This window comes from Fundulus heteroclitus, chromosome 9, assembly GCF_011125445.2.
Source record: "Fundulus heteroclitus isolate FHET01 chromosome 9, MU-UCD_Fhet_4.1, whole genome shotgun sequence".
In the NCBI taxonomy this organism is placed as follows: domain Eukaryota; kingdom Metazoa; phylum Chordata; class Actinopteri; order Cyprinodontiformes; family Fundulidae; genus Fundulus; species Fundulus heteroclitus.
In genome coordinates this window covers 14,091,312-14,110,497 of record NC_046369.1, presented here as the reverse complement: position 1 = coordinate 14,110,497, position 19,186 = coordinate 14,091,312, and the positions used below count along the sequence as shown (strand labels likewise).

Genomic DNA, 19,186 nt, shown 5'->3' with positions numbered 1-19,186 from the left:
ACACACACACAAATATGTGCCATATATATATATATATATATATATATATATATATATATATATATATATATATATATATATATATATATATATATATATATATATATATATATATATATATATATATATGTATGTACTGAATAGTATTTATATCCTTACCTCCCTGCAGTACTTTGACGTGAATGGGGTCTGAAAAAGGTCCATCGCCAACAGATGTAAATGCCAGGACTTTGATGGTGTATGTCTCTTCAGGGGTTAAGCTCTGAATGGTGGTGATGAGACTGTCCTGGACGTTATGGATCTGCCAGAGACTCATGGGTTGTGAATCGTCCATAGTGTAGTAAACTCGGTAGCCCTTGATCTGCCCATTAGGCTCCTCTGGTTCTTCCCACTGGACCATCATGGTGTTTTGAGGAAGTATTTGGGCCTTAATGTTTCTTGGTGGACTGGCAGGGGCTTGCTCACCAGTCCGAGTTTCGACTGGCTCACTGGGTGGACCTTGTCCAATCGAGTTTACCGCTGAGACGCGTATTTCATACTCAGTGTTTGGGTAGAGGCCACCAATGCTGTAACGTGTAGTGGTGATGTCATCTACTGTCTCGTACTTGCTGTCTGGAGACTTGGCTCTGTACTGTATGATGTAGTACGTCACTGGGTCTGGGTTTCCTGAATCCCATGTAATGGTTACGCTGGTGGCCGTGGTTTCAGTCACCACCGGGGTACCTGGAGGCTTGGGGAGAGCTGTTGTGGCAACATAGCAGGAAAGAAAGAGGATATTAATGTATGATTATTCAAGAAGTCTGAAACAAAATTTAATAGCTTTGTTTTCAGTTGCCTAAGAACAAGATAAACTGGAACTTATAGTTTACATGCATGTTGTGTATACTTCACAATTACAGTCATTCCTTACATTTGACGGTGATCTGCGCAACGGCTTCAATGATGCCAAGGCTGCTCATGGCCACGCACGTATAGTTGGCTGACTCACGGACACTGCTCAGTTCAAGAACATTTCTGCCAACTGGCATCTCGTCGTCTGGTGTCAAGTCCTCAGCGTTCAGCATCCACTTGACATAAGGCATGGGCGACCCCACTGCCACGCAAGTTATGTTCACACTGCCACCTGGCATTATTTCTTGACTTGTAGGTAGAATGGAGAAGCGAGGAGGTACCCGCCGGACTGGGAGAAGGCATGAGGAAGCAGAGAGGGTGACAAAAGAGGGCAAGGAGTCAAAAAGAAGAGAAAAAAAGAGAAGTAACAAGAGAGGCAGATGAAAATGGACCCTTCTCAAGTAAATACGTAACACAAAAAGTTCCACATGGTAAATGTAAACTCGAACAAAAAAATAAAAATAAAACTAGACTTTTAAAAACATAAAAAAATAACAAATAATGAGAAAAACTAAACTAACAAAATTGCTTCAACAACAATATAGATTAACAGTTAAGCAACGATTCATAGCAACAAGGTTCCATTGACCAATATTTGACCCATCACAGCACAATTAAATACACAAAAATCTATTACGAGTTTCTCATCTTTGGGGGCTGACTGCTAACACATGGACAACTAAACCACCACCTGATCGCAAAGTAAAAAAGTAATATAGTTGTAAAGGCCATGTGATAATTCTATCACATAAGCCCAACCGGGCAACCTGGAACTTCCTGTCCTCTCAGACACACATGCCAAACAGGAAGTAGGCCATTGGAAGGCTTCTCCCACAGCACAGGAAGTGTAGGGTTACTGAACTATTGACCATCTCTATAAGGTCTAACCAAATTCTAGCACACATTTGCACTTAAGACCTGGCTCTATTTTCTAATTATCTTAAAGATGAGAAACTTTAATCAGATTTTTGTGGTTTAGGGTAGATCCACTGGACAAAGCCTTATTAAGATCTGACACGGTTCCATTGATAGATGCAGCTATCAGTTTCACAGACAGCATGCATAAATAGATCGAGGTAAATCAAGAAGTAAATGATAACAAAATTAGATATAAAACTTGAGATAAAATGCATTGAGGAATATAACTGAAGGGTCGCTAGCATGCCCAGACAAAAGACGATTGGAGAGGAAAAATAGAATAAGAGAAGAAATAACATCTGAGGGAAAGATAGAAGGAGAGAGAACAGTGCAGAAAGGAGTGACAGAGGAAGAAAAAGAGCAGGGAAGGTTGGAGGAGGGGTAAAGGGGGGGCAGGGTGTAACCCGTTTTACGGCTGTTTAGGCTTTAATTTTCTTCAGCTAATGTGACAAAATGTGATGAAGGCACATTGTCACATCGCAGTCCCAGTTAACACAAAATAAGTATCGAGGAACAAGGTGTGTGCCTATGAGTACACGGGAAGAAAAAAAAAATAGAGGTCTAACCACTGTAGGTAGGAAGCTAAGAAGAAACAGAACTAGATCAACAGTCAGAAAGGTTCAGAGAATTGGAAGGAGAGATGGAAGGAAAGAGGAATGGATACCAGCAACGAGAGGATGACGGGTATAACCTCTGAAGTTATGGAAAGGGACTGGATTGAAGAGGGAGGATAATAAACCTGAGATTCAGCGGAAGGACATGACAGGTACAGTATGCTTGTATGTGTGCATCTGTATGTCTATAGATACATGTTCTTTTTGCATTGGCTTGGGAATGGGTGTACGTGTGTACAGTATGCAATAGTTAAAGAGTGAAAGAGTATGAGTCTGCAAAAAAAACAACAAAAAAACAAACAAAACAAAACAAAAAAACAGAGAGGCATCCCAGCAAGCACTTGGAGTTGGCAATTATCCGAGTGACGTTGTCTTCACCATTATTTTTTTAATTCCACAAGCTAAGCTAAGTAAATGTTACACATTTTTTTCAAGTTTTTCAAGGCTATAAAAGACATACTATATATATTTTTAAATAAACAGCAGACTAATACTAAAACTATTTGGATTCAATGCCAAAATGTTTGTTGGGATGCAAAGGTCAAAAGAGAGAGGGAGAGTAGTAAAGATACAGAAGAAAAACATTATGAAATAAACGTAAACGATGAATTTAGAGACAAGAAAGAAGGAGAGACAAGACACGAGGCAGAAAAAAAAAAAACAGACCCAAGCAGCAAGACAGCGGACAAGACAAAGGGAAATGGATTGACACGCGGACATACTGTACAATACGCAACAAGGGAAGGGAAGGGATTGGGTTGTCAGAAAAGGAGGAGGGGAGAAGGAGGATATAAGTGGGGGATAGAATAAGTAACTGTGATTGTAAATAAAAAAAGAACAAGAAGAGATCATGGCTCAAAGTTGGCTTGGAGGTCTCACACACTGGGGCTTAAAATCAAGAATCTGGTACATGTTCCTTCTTCGCCATCTCAAGCATTGCTTCTATGTGCAAGTGCAACTTAAAGGATTGGGACGGGTGGGAATAAGGACAAAGTAGGGTCAATGGGAGTAATCAGAGGGAAAGCAATAGGGGCCCTTAAGGTAAAACCGGATTTGAAAACACACCGTGTCGATCCAAATGGGATTCATATGATCGTTGCATGGGACAAGCTGATTTGTCCATGAAACTAAGTCAAAAATATCTGCTAAACTCAGAGGGATTTTCTTTTACCTGAACTGTAGATGTAAAACACTGAGATCCTTTTAGTTACAGAGTGAGACACTGAAACGGGGACCACGGCTGGTGTTGGGTTTTTGATACGTCTCTAAACTACTCTGTATGCATTCTCTCAGCTTTCCACTGTTAATGTCAATTAATTTTATTTTACTCTGGGCATAACATGAACTGAGCTTGAGGGCAAAAAGTTCATTGCTGAAAAATTACATGCAGTAAAAATGAACCAGGAAAAATGGACATTTGCAAATCCCACAAAAAAAAATCTGCTATGAAAATTGAATAACTGCTTGATTGAGATATGATTTCTTTTCATTATCCCCATCAAAAAAGGTCAAAAATCAACCCTTTAAGGGTGGGAAAAAAAGATGCCCCTGCATTATAATTTGACAAAGCACACCTAACTATCCAACAAAGGTGATAGGGTGGCCCATTCCTCACACAGACATGCATGGGTGTGGCTATGGCATGAGTGACGTCGAACGGCGCGCCCTCATACACTTGGGCAAACACCGGGGAACCAAAACAATCCAGAAAATGTCACCCAAGCCCATCCAAGCATGCCATTTATGACTGAGTATAGCATTGCTCGAGACACACAGACTCACAAAATCAAATCAAATAAAAAAGGAAACAAATAAAACGGAACAAATCCACAAATAGAACTACATCCGAACAGCATAGACAGTACCAGAGTGCAGCTGTGCTCACAGAGAGGTTTGCATCAGTAGCATTAGATGTTTTTCAGCTTCTATTTGTCTCATAAATTTATCTTCCAATTCAAAATGTTTGTGGTAACTGAACATGACAAACATGGTTGTTTTTTGGGGAAACATTCAATCAAAGATTATCTCAGGGTGATCTTCTCTCCCTGGGGCTCGGTTCAGCTAATGGACCGGGAGCTGAAGTGGTTAAGTGAATGAGGTTTCCCCACAGGAAGATGTCTCTATCCATACTTAAGAAACTATAATAACAAAAACAAGGTGGAAAACTACCCTAAATTTGGTGATAAACACCAGAAATTAAAGCATCTGACAATGAGGTCAAAAGTAAACATAATTCTAAGCTAATATTTTTTTCATCTTAAGACATTCTGGTACAAGGGAACCAAAAAAAGCAACAAAAAACTGTTGTATGCAATTTATAAACCAGACCACAAGAACAAATGGGGACTGCTTTTCAATAATGTTAAACAATGTGTCCACTAGAACACTAAGGCGTTGTATAAATGAGAATGCTGTGGTGTCAATACCTCTAATTTTTTTCAGCATTTTGGCTTTTATCACAAATAGAAAAGGCATTTTAAGAATCAAAAAACCTACATTATCTAGGAAACCGTTTCCAGAATGAAAACTACAACAACAACAAAACACAAATATCTGAATTTGCCTTTTGGTAAGCAACCAGTACGCAACTTCTAAAAACTCTATCATAGAACCTCTAACTTCATTTTATATCCATTCCCACGCCTTTGTTTTTGACATAGTTACTACAGAATTTCTGGGTTTTATTTGACGTGTTTGTGTGGAAAAGGACATTTCTTGAAATAATGCTGTCTTTATGAGAATGCTTTTAGAGACAACATATAAAACCTTTTGAGTCATGCAGATGTTTTGTTAAGGCCCCAGATTAAGAACTCAACAGACGCTGGAGCATGCTACACGTTGCATATGTAGAAGTTATTAACAAATGTAAAAGAAAATGTAGGAAACTTTATATTTACAAGTTAATGTCTCATGAAAAGGGGCCATCACACTTTAACAGATCTGAAAGTTATTACGACATGTTCAGCTGAGCTTCATATCAATATGCTGTCTTATAATGAACTTCAGTTAAACCCTCGTAGTTTATTCCTCTAAAAAGCAACAAATAATAATAAGTAAGGAATCCCAATTGCATGGACACGCTCCTCATTCACAGACACCAGGAGCCCAGCCGGCCCATTTGGATTTGAGAGAAAAGAAAACATCCATCCACATTTCACGTGGTCCAATAGCAATAGGTAATCTTGTTTCAAGCCCCAATGTGGAGAGATAGACAAGAAGCCGTACGCTGGACGAGGTGAGAAGCAGTCGAGAGAGAATGCCAGAGTACTGCACTAAACTCTAATAGTGGGAGGTGTTGTGGAGGGATTTGTGCCGAAAAACAGAGGTCAGAAGGTGGACATTATTGGCCGTTTTTTGTGAGGCAGAGTTTGTTGCCCCAAAATGAAGGGGGAAGCCAAAATAATGTGCAGCCTTTAGTGTCACCTTGAAGCTGAGATTACACCCTCTTACTGCCTGAGGACACAGGCACAGTATGGAGATCCTTTAGTCACATTTGCAGGGTGAGTCCTACGGCATTTACATTTAAGCTGCAGGGGTTGGCCTGTATTAACATACCTTGACTGTGCCACTGCTCAAAACTCCCTATGGGTGGTGCATCAAAATGCAAATTATTACTTAAATGAAACTAACAGGAAATCATGGCAGGAGTATCTAATAATAGCAAGCAGTGGATTCAATGGATTTCAGCGTTCACTTTTGCTGTTGTCTTACAGGTACATGACGAGCAGCCAAACTACGCTGCAAGTACATTTCCCCCATTTATGTTGCATTTCCAGTGCATGCCAAGCCAGTTAGTAAGTTGATAAGTAAGTGTATTTGTAAAGAAGGTGATGGGCCATATGTTTTGTATGGTACATAAAAGGCACTTTTGCTGGCTCCGTAAGACAAACATAGAATAGAGATGACCGAAATTTGCTTTGGCCAGTGAGAACATAAGGTGTAATCTAGCTTTCTTTCCCAACATTACATACAGATGCATAGCAGGACATGCAAGCACATTCACAAACATGCAAATATCAGAGTAGAAAGGAGAGCATGCACATGCATATATATATAACAGCACAGTCTTTCTGCATCAGTTTTTCTTTGTTGAACAAGGTTCAGAGTTAAGTGGCTGAATGGACTTTAGAAATTGCTTCTTCCCAAAGTGGCAGCGTTTTTCATGTTTGTTAGCTGGTGACACAAATGGCGTGAAAGCAATGGAAATTAACTGGAATGTCACGAGAAAAGGCAGCTGCTCTAAATGCAAACTATTTAGCGAAATCCTGTTTTGTTAAAATTTGTTTGACCACAAGAGAAGATTTTTATATGGCAAGACAATTCAAGATTGCATTATGTTTAGGCAGGGTAAACTAGACATTTACACTGTACGTTGGACACTAAGCATGTTTAATTTGTTGAAAGGAACAGAAATGACAAATGTGTATTTTTCTTTTTCAGGTTATTGCTAAGCATTTTTTTTTGTCGGGGTTTAATATCAGTAACTCATTCACTCAAAATATTAGCAGCACCAACTACTTAAGAAATGTTCAATAAAAGCACATCTTTTTAGGTCCAGTCTGCCATCTCTTACATCATTTATATGGGTAACGTCAGCCAGATTTTTGAATTGCAAGCCTTTATACGGTCCTTTCATCAAGCACTTACCTCAAATGCTACTGAGACTGCTATACCTTTATTCATCAACTGGCTGTCAAATAGTTTAAAAGCAATAACATTAGGGGGGGAAAAAAAGAGTCCAAAGATTTGACAACGTTTTAATAAATGAAACCCACCTCTCAAAAAAAAGAGGTATATTATTTATTTATCAGAGTAGTTGAGTTAAATATTTAATAGGTCAGCTCACCACAGGGGGTGATATGTGCTTCAGTAAAAATCTGATTGCAGTGCAAAAGCCAGTTGAAACACAGTGAAAGACACGGTTTGCATTGATCTCTCATTGATTTAGAACCATACATTTAGGATGTAAAGTAGGCACATTAAAAAATGCAGTGCATTTTCAAGACTTTTATTCATTTCAACTTAAAAACTAAGTTTAATTTATCTTAATAAATTAAGCTAAATGAGAATATAACTGATTAAAATGTCCTTGTTTCCCACAACTATGAAAAATTGCAGCTGCCTATCAACAATACATCTAGCAACAACAAAAAAGGGAAAAAATATCTTTAGCCACTTGCTTGGCAGCAGTAAATGTAATGTTGAAGCCATTATATTGTTATTGATCTACACAACATTGCAAATGGCATCTCTTAATGGCTGCCTAAAATCAACATGGAACCCAATCAGGCCCAATCAGGTCTAATCTTTGCGGTAATGGATCACTCCAAAGTAGATGACAGGAACACTGGCTGCATACACATTTATTATTTCATTCGGCATTTGCATTTGCACTCCGAGTCTCAAGTAGCAGAGCAGCGTCAGATTGAAAAAGGAACACGAATCTCACAAACTACAGAACCACAAAAAAGACAAACATTTTGAACAAAAGACAGAAACAGAATAAAAACAAAACACACACAACACCATAGTCACAACACAAAAATGAACTAAAACAAAAGTAAGCCAAAAATAGGGTTGTCAGGGGTAAAAAAAACTAAACTTTTTTTTTTTTAGAAAATGAAAGAAAAACAGGAAAATGAACAAAACAAAACAAAGAATGCAGAGAAAAAAAAAAACATTGGGGCCAAAGGGGTTTTGCACAGGCATGCAAGCGCAGTTACATTCTCCCATCATGCAACAGGTCCTGTTATTTTCACGTGCTGGGTTTCCATGACAACACATGCACGAAAAGCTTTTTGGTGCAGAAGCAATACCAAAGGATGCAAAACGTGAAAAGGCCCCACAATGCAAACATAAAATTAAATTTACAAGACCCGAAGCTAGTCGGGATTTTCTTTCATCATTTATTTGGAAATAAAAAAAAAGTGTCTTTTAAAATTATTTAGCAGTTTGGATTAGCTATATTGTTTTTTTTTTCTTCTTCTTCAGATTAGTAATTAATCGAGCTCTGCAAAAGGCAAATAACAGCTAAAATTTTTCAAACATGTTGATTGTTCTTTTCAAATGTGGGTTAAAAAAAGTAAAAAAGAAAAAACACACCAACCTTCTCGAAGCTCTGAGGGATGTAAAGGGGTTGATGCAGAACACAATGACATGAGGAGAAGAGAAAAATAGGGGAAACACAGAGAGAGTAAAAAAAGCCACCTCAAGGTGTTTAGCTGCAGCTACATGTCCCTGTACTTTCCTTTTGTTTTTACTTTTTTACCCCCTACCACTGTCCCTGTCATCAGTGACACCCGTCTTCAAAGTACACTTGCCTACCCTCCCCTTTAAATAAACTTTGAACCAAAACAATCAGATTCACCCCAGTGGTCGCTCTGTTGCCTGCTAAGGAAAAAGGATTGAGGCGCCACTGGAGTCAATTCAAGCGTACCATACTCATAATTCAAAATTTCACAAGCTCCTTGTGGCCACAATGAGAGGCTCCTGTGGTGGCCGCATTGGATTTAGTTGGAGAAGGAAACCAAATAAAGAAAAAAAAAAGTAAAAAAAACAAACAAAAAAAACTAATGAGAGATTGAAACGTATAAAAATAAAAAAATAAATAAAAAAAAAGACACAATTCGGGAGGAAATTAGCAGCTGCAATTCAAGGCTGGTAAAAATGTAATATTTTAAGAAGCCAATCAGCAAACAGTCATTAAGGCTGATGTTTGGGAAAGAGTCTTGTTTGCTTCAGCACCCGCATGCCTCATTTTCAATGTTTCTTTCCCCTCCTAACAATCAACCTCCACCACAGCTGCTAATCTCAAGTGCATTTTGCTTCGTGAACAAAACATAGTCAACATCAAGTATCAATTAATCGACAAAAGTTAACTGAAAACACACAAAGTCTGACACCATCACAGCATAACAAGTGTGTTACATAGTGTGAATGCACTGGAGTAATTATGAATCTTGTGTATTTTTGTAATGGAGTCGGTCTTCATGGTAATATTGCATGTTTCTTTGGAAGTTATACGTGTATGGTTTAATGTAAAAGAGCTGCTAAATGTTCCAAAATAGTCCTCTCACAGATTTTAATGATTTCTGTTGAGACAAAAAAAAAACATTTTAACTCCTATCATTTGGATCATAAATAAGGCAAAGTTTTCATATGGGGAATATGGCTCCCCACCCAGGGCATCATAAGGTCAGGGAGTCCTGTCTGTCAGCTGAGGCCCAACTTGGTATTCAGTTGCTTATTGTAAGAAAATATTTCTGTAGAAAGTTGCAAGCATATGACTGATACCTATTCAGCGTGAAATCTAAAACACTGTAAATCTAAACTGGATTGTTCTACACTGGACAGATATTCTCATGAACACAATTTCAGGATAAAACCTGCAAGGCATAGATTTGTCAAATTTGGACTTACTTATTCTACACTGACGGCAGATTTTGACACTGATTTTATCTGTGACGCATACTTGTGAAAACAAAAAAGTGTGGGGGCCCTTTGTTTTCACCAAAAATATATCTTGCACAAATCTCTTTGCGTACTTAGTACAATCCGTTCCAGAAGGGGGCCTCGTCGAGATCAACAATCATGCAAGCGCCGCCTCTGCAGATACTTAGCCGACACTGCGGCTCCATCACATTTATAACAGCTCGAGCGTCTACTATATGAAAGCTGACATTCTCCTTGAAGAACCATTTTCTTCATACCTTCAGCTCCCTATGGCAGAGTTTCTCTTCTCCACGCTACTATTTCACCGAGTCTGATGATAGCAATAATAATGAAAAAGCAGCTCCCTGACCCATTTTATAATGTTGGAGTAGTGAATAATTTATTGAGAACAAAGTTATTTGGTACACAGCAGAGGGAACAAACCGAGTAGATACCAAGGCATCTTTATTTAATATGCACAATATAAATAATACATGCCGAAAATGCATCTGCTTCAATTTATTAAAGCTCCCTCAACAGGGATTCATTGTCATTTAGCATTAGTGGTGGAGGATAGGCTTTTGTCTTTATTGTCTGTTTCCTATGAAACTGTTCCCTCTGATTTATTGTTTTTTTATATATATATATATATATATTCATTTTGCTGGAACACACCAGCCAAAATAAGCACTGACTGTCGACTGCCTTTCAAGATAATACACCAAAGTAGAAATGGGGAAACACTATAGGGTTATCCTCCAGTGCTGCATGAGGAAGAAATAGAGGAAGTGCAGGATTCATCGTCAATATGACAAATGGGCTGTGTGTAAAATACAGAGCTATTTCACTGTGTTCATATGCAAATACTTTTTTGTTTTCCTCGCCCAAAAACTGCAAGGAAAAAAGGGGGGGGGGGGTATTTTGATTGGTGGGCAACATTAACTAGCCAATCAATCAAAATGAACACTTACCGTTGAGCTCCTTTACCTGTGAAACACTCATTGAAAAAAAGCGAACGAAAAAAAAAAAAGAACAACAAAAAAAAAACTTCCCAGTCTCTCTTAAGGTTTCAGCTTAGACGTAGTGGGGAAACATTGGACTGGGCACACAGTTAGGTGAACGGTCTATTACAACTGATAGCGTGAAGACATACGGCTTGTTGGGCTATACATTTCCTTCCGAGTGAGTAGGGGAGGGCATTGGAAGACAAAATGGAGCATCATAACAGAGAAGAACATTAGTTGGTCAATTATAGATTAACATTTGGAAGTTTCAGTGCATAAAAACAATTACGGGAAGGCATAAATATAAATAATAGAAGATTTATATTCCTTGGAAATTATTTTTTGCAAAACACATCTTGTGCATACACTGCTCGATGAAAAATGGAGTTTAATGGAAGCAATTAGAGTTTTTTTTTTTTTTTTTTTTTTAAAGCTCCACAATACCAATTAAAGATGAGCTGTACTGTGAAGACATTTTATTTAGTAGAGTAGATTTTGTTTATTTTTGTTGCCTGGCTCTACAGTCTGGTTGCTCCCTACCTCGCACATAAAGATTAGCGGGGGACGAGTAGCGCACGCCTTCCACATTAGACGCCACACACTCGTACTTCCCCTGGTCCAACTCCTCGCTGTTCTCGATCTGCAAGGCACCTGAGAAAGGACGACATCCGACAAAGACAGGAAGGGGGGAGACACATGGAGAAAAGAAAGAAAGAAAGAAAGAAAGCAGAAAATAAATGATTAGTCCATCTGCATGTTAACATGCATTAAGGAATAAAACAAGTCTTCCTGATGGTGAAGCTCCTTAAATTTCTCATGACCATTTCATCAAGTACGGTCCCTCCCCCCCGCAATGCTAACACAGGCTGGCGTGACTAACTCAACTCCACTCAGGCCTCAGTCATCCGTTGACAAAAAGTTGAATAAATCAAAACGTGAACTGAATCAGTCATTGTGAATTTGCAGAAGTTGTTAACTCTGTAGCAAAATGGAGAAGAAAAAAACAACAAAAAACGACCTGATGAAATGTAAAGGAGAGAGGTGTAGGGATGACCTTTTTAAATTCAGTAATTAAACAGGAGAAAACACTGAGATGAAAGGCTTATTTGATCTTATACTCGCATGCTTATACTTGCAAAAATGTTTAGCTCTTCAAGTTTTTTTTTTCCACCAAGATTTTTTGAGGGGGTTTCACGCGACAGACCACGCGGTAATTGCAGCGTGAGGTGGTTTTCCAAAATTATTGACCCTGGAGGGCTGGATAAAAAAACAAATCATGTCCTACTTTTCTGATTTTTATTTGCTTAATGGTTTTTAGAGAATGTCTACCAGCTTCGCACATTTAGAGACTGATGTTTTTACCCAATGTTCTTTGCAAAAATAGGTTCAGTCAGACTGGGTGTACAGTGTCTGTTTCTGGTTTTCACATCTTGCCACATACGGTATATTCAAGTGGTTTAAGGTCTGATGGGGCGACTGGAGCAAGGGGTTCGTCCTGTAACCGCTGGGTTGCTGGTTCAAATCCCCTGCTCTGTCCGTCTCAGTCGTTGTATCCTTGGGCAGGACACTTCACCAGCTTTGCCTGCTGGAGGTGGTCAGAGGGCCCGGTGGCGCCGATTGTACGTCACTCCCGCTTCTGTCAGTCTGCCCCAGGGCAGCTGTGGCTACAATGTAGCTCACCACCGTCAGCGTGGGAATATGTGAGCGAATGGGTGAATGACTGAATGTAGCGTGAAGCGCTTTGGGGTCCTCAGACTTGAGAAACCACTGTACAAGAGCAGACCATTTACCATTTAGACTGGGTCGCTCTAAAACATGAATTTACATCAGTTGATGTAAATCGTTTAATTGCAGCTCTGGTTTTAAGGTTATGTTTGTCTTGCATAAAGGTGAACTTCAGTCCCAGTCTCCAGTCTTTTACAGTTTTTTAACATTTCTTCCAAGATTCCTAGTTTTTTAGGCTCCATCCATCTTGCTAACAACTCTGACCTGATTACGTTATTTCTGGTGGGGGAAAAAAACACAACGCTGCAACATGATGCTGCGTTCAGTTTGATGTGAAGCCATCACTCGTAGCATTTTCTTGTATGCAAAAGAGCACCAGCTTTGGTTTCACTTGACTTGAGCATCTTCTGGTGTTTGTGGGAAACTGGAGATGGCTTTCTTTAGCAATTACATTCTCTTTGACACTATTAAATAGCTGCCAGATTTGTGGAGACTAATATTATCCTGTCAAAATATTTTCTCACCTGAGCTTTGGATATCTGGAGCCTCTCCAAACCTGCCATAATTATTGCTGGTTGCACCGTTCCTTTATTTAAGGTAAATGGTGAATATATTGAATGACAAAGTGATAGACCTATAAAATCCAGAGAGAATAGACTGAAATCTGTGGCTGTAATTGAACAAAAAAGGTGGAAAAGCTCCAACAGGAGCATGGTTTTAAAGGCAGATACAACTCTGCTCACCTCCATTCTCTTTACCTGTTTGGCATCTGTTTATTATCTTTATTTTAAAAGATATGGACTATTATTTGACCAAAATTCTTATCTTTTTCCTGCAGCTATCTACTGTCTCTCCAAGACGAGCCAACCTCAGCGCTCAGCTGCAACATGGGGAAAAAGGCAGCGGGAAACAAAAGAGGAAGGTGAAACACCAGGATCATTCCTCGTTAGAGCGCCGTTGACGGCACTTCCTGATGATATCATTAGGGCCCCTGGCTGGCTCAGCAGACAGATCGTAGCCTGGGACTCTCTGACAAACACAACAGCACCATCGCTCGTTAACGTTTAGCTAGGAAGCGTCAATATGCCAGCAGCTGCCCTGAAAGCTTTGTAATACACTATAACCTTCCTCCCGTCACATCTGCAAGTGAACACAATGTTGTACAAGGCCACCACTCTGAAGCAGTGTTCAAATAACACGTTTCGGCTCATCCACAAATTAGACAATCAATCCCGGTTAATTATAAAGATTAGTCACGCTTTCAGTCCTTTCGCCGCCTAATAGAGAAAAGAGCATTTTAGACCTTGGGGTGTGAGCAAATATATTTACCAATTTAAACAGAGGACAGACCTGAAGGTACAACAATCAATGGAGTTTCATTTTTTTCCCCCCCTTTACTTCCCTCTTCAGTTTGCTTTACCGCTCAAATCATCCTCATCACTCCGAGGCCTCCGTTGCTGGCATGTACCTCGAGGAGCCGAATGAAAAAAATAAAAAGAAGAATCAAAAAAATCTGCCTGTAGAGTGCAGGTGGTGCAGTTTTTTTTTTTGCTGTGGCTTTATGGTAGCATCTGATTTGGATCTGTTTGATGTGCGCTTGGAACAGCAAATGCCAGTGTGGTGGCAGGTGGGTTGGAATGTGCTCAGAAGCAGGGACCACAAAGTAAGAAACGTATGAAGTTCAACTCCAGGTGGACAGATCCAGAAACCTCTGCCAGCGGCTCGTCAGACAGGCCTCCTTCTGCTGAATTCTAAACATTTCTTTCTGAACTCACCTTTGTTAGATCAAAAAGCACATCTCTATAAGTGCATTTTTGTTTCTACTTCAGCCTGCTCCTAATCCTGTGACAGCTTAAAATAACAAACAAAAAAAATAAAATAATAATGGCGAAAAAAAAAAGAACATAGCAGCCAACAGCCAATTAGTACAAATATCAGCTGCTGTGAGCTGCATCTCCAAGTGGAGTAGACGGAGCAAGAAAGAGAAAGCGATATTTCTTTGAGAAGAAAGGGGTAGTTTTTATCTGCTCTCCAGCTACTTTGATGGAATGCTTCTCAGCAGGTGGTACTATCTATGTTTCAAACCCCTTGTGGTTTTGTTACAGATTCTAGATGTTATTTCAAAGTAGGGATGTGAGGAGCACATTACAAGTTCTTTCACTTTAAGAGCACATGGGAAACAATGACACAATGGAGGAATCTATAGATCCGTTCTTACTGGTGTATCGTCGTACCGGTTAGGTTTCTGTGCTGTGCACACTCACTGGCCACTTTACACCTTGCTACTACCAGGTTGGACTCTCTTTTCACTTCAGAAGGGATTCATCCAGGTATAAAAAAAAAAAGGTTTCCTTAGAGATGTCAACAGAATAGAATTACCCTAATACCTCAGTGCTATGAGTAGCCATCAGAAGATGGGAACACTGAGAGGATGGTTAGTAACAATACTTGGGTAGACTGTGGGCTTTCAGTAATCTTCAGCTGGTACTAATGGACCTGGAGCGCTTTAAGGAAGTGCCCCACACCTAACCATTGATAGCAAAAAAAAAAGTATATGCTTTTATGTTGTTTATATCAAATTTTGATCAAATCATCTGAATGTTGCAGCTAAGATCCAGGGAACTGTTTTGGGTCAGCCTGTGTAAATTGAAAGCTCAGTTTGCTTCTCTTAGCCGACAGGGCTGGCACCTGACGGGCTGCTTAAAGCTTTGAAGTGTTATTTCGCTTATCTTAGTTGTAATGACTGACTAACTAAGCGACTGTTGATTCTCGTTTAAATCTGTCTCCCCATGCTCCTCTGCCATCAACTGGACATTCCTGTCCAAACAACGAGACGTGGTCACTGGATATTTTTCCTCCCCTAGATCATTCTCTGTAAACCTTGGAAGTAGTTGTTGGTAAATATCTAAGTAGATCAGGAAAATAAAAATGTTGAGATAAACACCTATGCGACGTTCAAAATCACCAAAATACCCTTTCTTTCTCATTTTGACGCTCGGTTTAAACATTAGGAACTTGTCCGCACCACATTTAGATGTCTAAATGCAATGAGTCGCTGCCATGTGATCTAGTAATCGCGATTTGCAAAGGTGTAACTATAAAAGTGGCTGGTACATTTATATCATGTTATCATCCTTCAACCTTACAAAAGTAAGGCTGAAGTTTTAATGACTTAACTATAAATATTATGTTTTGCAATTAAGAAAGGATACACAGACAGTAAACTGTATTCAATAATTGGCTACTAAGAAGCAGAATGAAAGCAATCTGCCTTCGTATCCTAAAGCTCCAGGAAGACCGTGGATTTTTCCACCATCATTTCCTTTTGTCTGTCTCTCTTTCTTTAAGTGACTGCACTCTGTGTGTTTTGCATAATTGCACTCTGCGTCCTCCGCCAGCCTGTGGCTCACCAGAGCGCATTTGGCCGGTGGCCTTTTTTTTCTTCTTCTTCTTCTTCTTCTTCTTCTTCTTCTTTTATCAAGAAAAGGAGGAAACGTAAGGACTGAAATAAACAGCAGAAATTATCTTCCATGAAAGCAACAAAGAAAGCCACGCACCAAATCTGCTCGCACCATGAGTGTTTACAGATAAAGACACGCTTGGTGGCAAACAGCAATTTTTTACTATGTTACTATGCTTATTAAGGGAGTCCACCGAGGGGCCTGATGGGATGTTGTCCCTTTTTTCTCCTGCTTTTAAGTCTTATCATAAACATCAATGGTCATAACTGCTGCATGCAATTTGGTTTTACTTTATTTTAGCAGCAATTACAAAAACAGCCGGCAGTGATAGTTTGCTTGGAAGAACAAAATGTTCTGAATAACAATTTCAGTTATTGCATGACAACATTACTTTCTGCCTTTGACAGATAACAAAAATAAAAATCTCTTGCTATAATTACAGCAGGAGCAGGAGAAGCTTCTTAGGTCTGTGGGTGGAAAAAGATCAGATGAAGTGGATGATCATCCATGGTACCTCTGATCAGAGACCCACGTTTGATGCAAATAACAACGGGCTGAGGTCATATTAATCAGCACCGAAGCATTAAATATCTTGAGATTTAATATTTTTGTCCATTCTTTGCACAATACCACAGGTTCAGTGATATTGGATTGAAAGTAAATGGAAAAACAATTGCCAAAACTTCTCTCTCGGATTTAGGTCTGGATTGTGACTGGGCCCGCTGTGATTCATGAACATGCTTTGATCTAAACCATTCAATTATAGCTCTAATTGTATGTTTAGGGTTGCTATTCTGCTAAAAGGTTAACCTCCACCCGAGTCTTGAGTATTTTCTCCAAATTTTTATCCCAGTATCACTCCATATTTTGTTAGATCCAACTAGTACCTGTTTTTATTGAATACTATGGAATATTTCCCTCCACTTCATAATTGCATAGTAGGCTTTGCTGGTCTGTCACATAAGATCTCAAAATATATTGAGATTTGCAACCGTAACATGAAAAAAAAAAACTTGGAAAGGTTCAACGGGTGAGTATGGTTTTGCAAGGCACTCTATAATGCAATTTGACGGATATTCTGTGAATATCAGTCTCTTGCGATGATAGTCAAATAAAGCTGAAATAAAATGGACACGTGACTGCTGATGGAAAAAATAATAGCCGTAAGATGAAACAACGTTCTTTCACCCCGTTAGCTGATGAAAGATGCAGCCCCAGCCAGTTACATTCAAGGTCAGACCAGAGATTACCAGAACTTCTTTTTCCACTCGCTAATGTGTAATGTTCGGATCCAAAATACACTGGCTACAATTCAGATAAATGCTTCCTGATAACGATGACCTCATCTCCCATCTGGTCCAGTTCCTCTTCATCTCAGTCAGGATAACCACCAAACGCTCACGTCTTTCATCCTCCGCTGCTGCCCACTCATGGCTGTCCTGCAGCATGTTCAGTGTCTTCATCCATTCAATAAAACAGGCTGTAATGGGCAGTGAGTCTACAGCAGTTGTCCCAGCCGTGACAACTGCCCTGATTAACAACACTGTGCTGCAGGTTGATCTGATGAGCAGTGGAGGTGCCAAGGTTTGATAAAGAGAATTGCCTGGACGCGGTCCAACATTTCTTCAGAAAATCTTCTTCAGATTTATTAATTTCCCCCCCACCCAGCGTTTAAAGTATTGGCAAGTATTTTCCTTGAAGGCAGGCCTTCTTGCCTTTAAACATTCTGGCAGGAAAACATTTCTAAAAGTCGAATCGCGTGTGCGAAGAAAACTATCCCGCTCGACGACATGAGAATGACAAGAAAGAAACAGAGAGAGAATTACAGTGTAAAGGGGTGAGGGGAGGAGTGATGGAACGGCACACAAACACATGAGGACAGAAAAGGGAGTAAAGGAAAAGTGAGGAGGGGTCGGCATGGATGATTAATTTCTGAAAGTGCCTGAAGCTGTGATCTGCCCACCCCGCACGCTGCTTTATAGCGGTTTTACCATGTGCGCATCCCTCTCAAGTCCTGGTCCCCCACCCTCAGTCCCATTTGTGTAATTCAATTAGTGTGCTCCAGCGGGCCTTGATTGATTTGTTTAGGCGATCTACAAAATGGCTGGCCAAGCCCTACTCTTTCTTTCCCTCCCTCACGCTCCTTCAGCATCCCGCTCAGGCCTGCTGGTGGCACACGGCTCTTTTCATCATTTTATCTTGCTTTTGCAGTTTGCAGCTCCCATTAGTCCCTCATTTCTCCTCATCCAAACGCTGCTTACTAATGCTCTGGTATAGTCCAATTAGAGCTCCAAATTAGCAACTTACTGAATCAGTCGACACATAAAGATAATAACCTTTGCAGTACATGAATTATACCCACTTAAGTGCAGAGACAACAGCGGGATACTTTTTTTTTTTTTAAATACCACAAGCCTCAGTTTTTGTCATAGAGAGAAAGAAAGAAAAATACATTAAAGACATACATATATATTGTAGCCTTGATATTTGTAGTTAGAATACAGAAATACTTGGTGGTATACTTAAATTTTTTATTTTTTTTCTAAAGGCCACCTCAAATAAAAGCTGAAAGACTTCATACAGAGCCTCTGTGCTGCACATTTGGCCACTATGAATGGCAACATCGCAGAGGCAAAAAAAAATTCCATTGTGTATCCTTGGTTTTAATAGCTGCATGACTGAAGACAGCCAGTCTCTCTACATGGTAGCCACGTCTGAACTTGCCATACTGTCTCTGTCTCGCTCGCCCTCGCTGTCACTCTGGCCATGCTCTTTCACCACCCCAAGGTCACTACGCTGCGACCGCAGCAGCATGGGGCTCCACGTGTGATGCCATTGTTGTCAGAGCCCATCTGTTAGCTTTTAACGCTTCTATGGAATCAGTAATGACGCAGGTAGGACGTTAGGCTCCCTTTTACACCTGTCTCGAGCTTCAAGGCCAGCACCTGCATGGCTCGGTATCAAAGTAAAACAAATTAATTTTTTTTTGGAATCCCATCTTTTTTTTTTTTTACCAGAGTGACATGAAAAGACTCAGCTCTGGGATTACATTTTACTTCCTTTTATTTTTAAATACCAAAAATAACATGATTAGGCATGGGCTGGTGTGATCATCTCACGGTACGATTAAAAGGAGTAAAAT

General features: G+C 39.7%; 1 protein-coding gene across 16 annotated transcripts in view; it reads right to left on the bottom strand.

Moving 5' to 3' along the window:
- ptprsa (protein tyrosine phosphatase receptor type Sa) overlaps nucleotides 1-19,186 on the bottom strand; it is a 302,454-nt gene that overhangs the window by 87,753 nt on the left and 195,515 nt on the right. For 11 of the 16 annotated variants that reach the window (XM_036141038.1, XM_036141042.1, XM_036141044.1 and 8 more), the window contains 4 exons: nucleotides 11,399-11,509; nucleotides 8,530-8,541; nucleotides 911-1,180; nucleotides 160-741 (listed from right to left, as the gene is read on the bottom strand). In XM_036141038.1, coding sequence (XP_035996931.1) covers nucleotides 160-741; nucleotides 911-1,180; nucleotides 8,530-8,541; nucleotides 11,399-11,509 — 975 coding nt within the window. The remainder of the gene's footprint in view (nucleotides 1-159; nucleotides 742-910; nucleotides 1,181-8,529; nucleotides 8,542-11,398; nucleotides 11,510-19,186) is intronic. The other 5 variants (XM_036141041.1, XM_036141045.1, XM_036141048.1 and 2 more) reach the window with 1 other exon arrangement.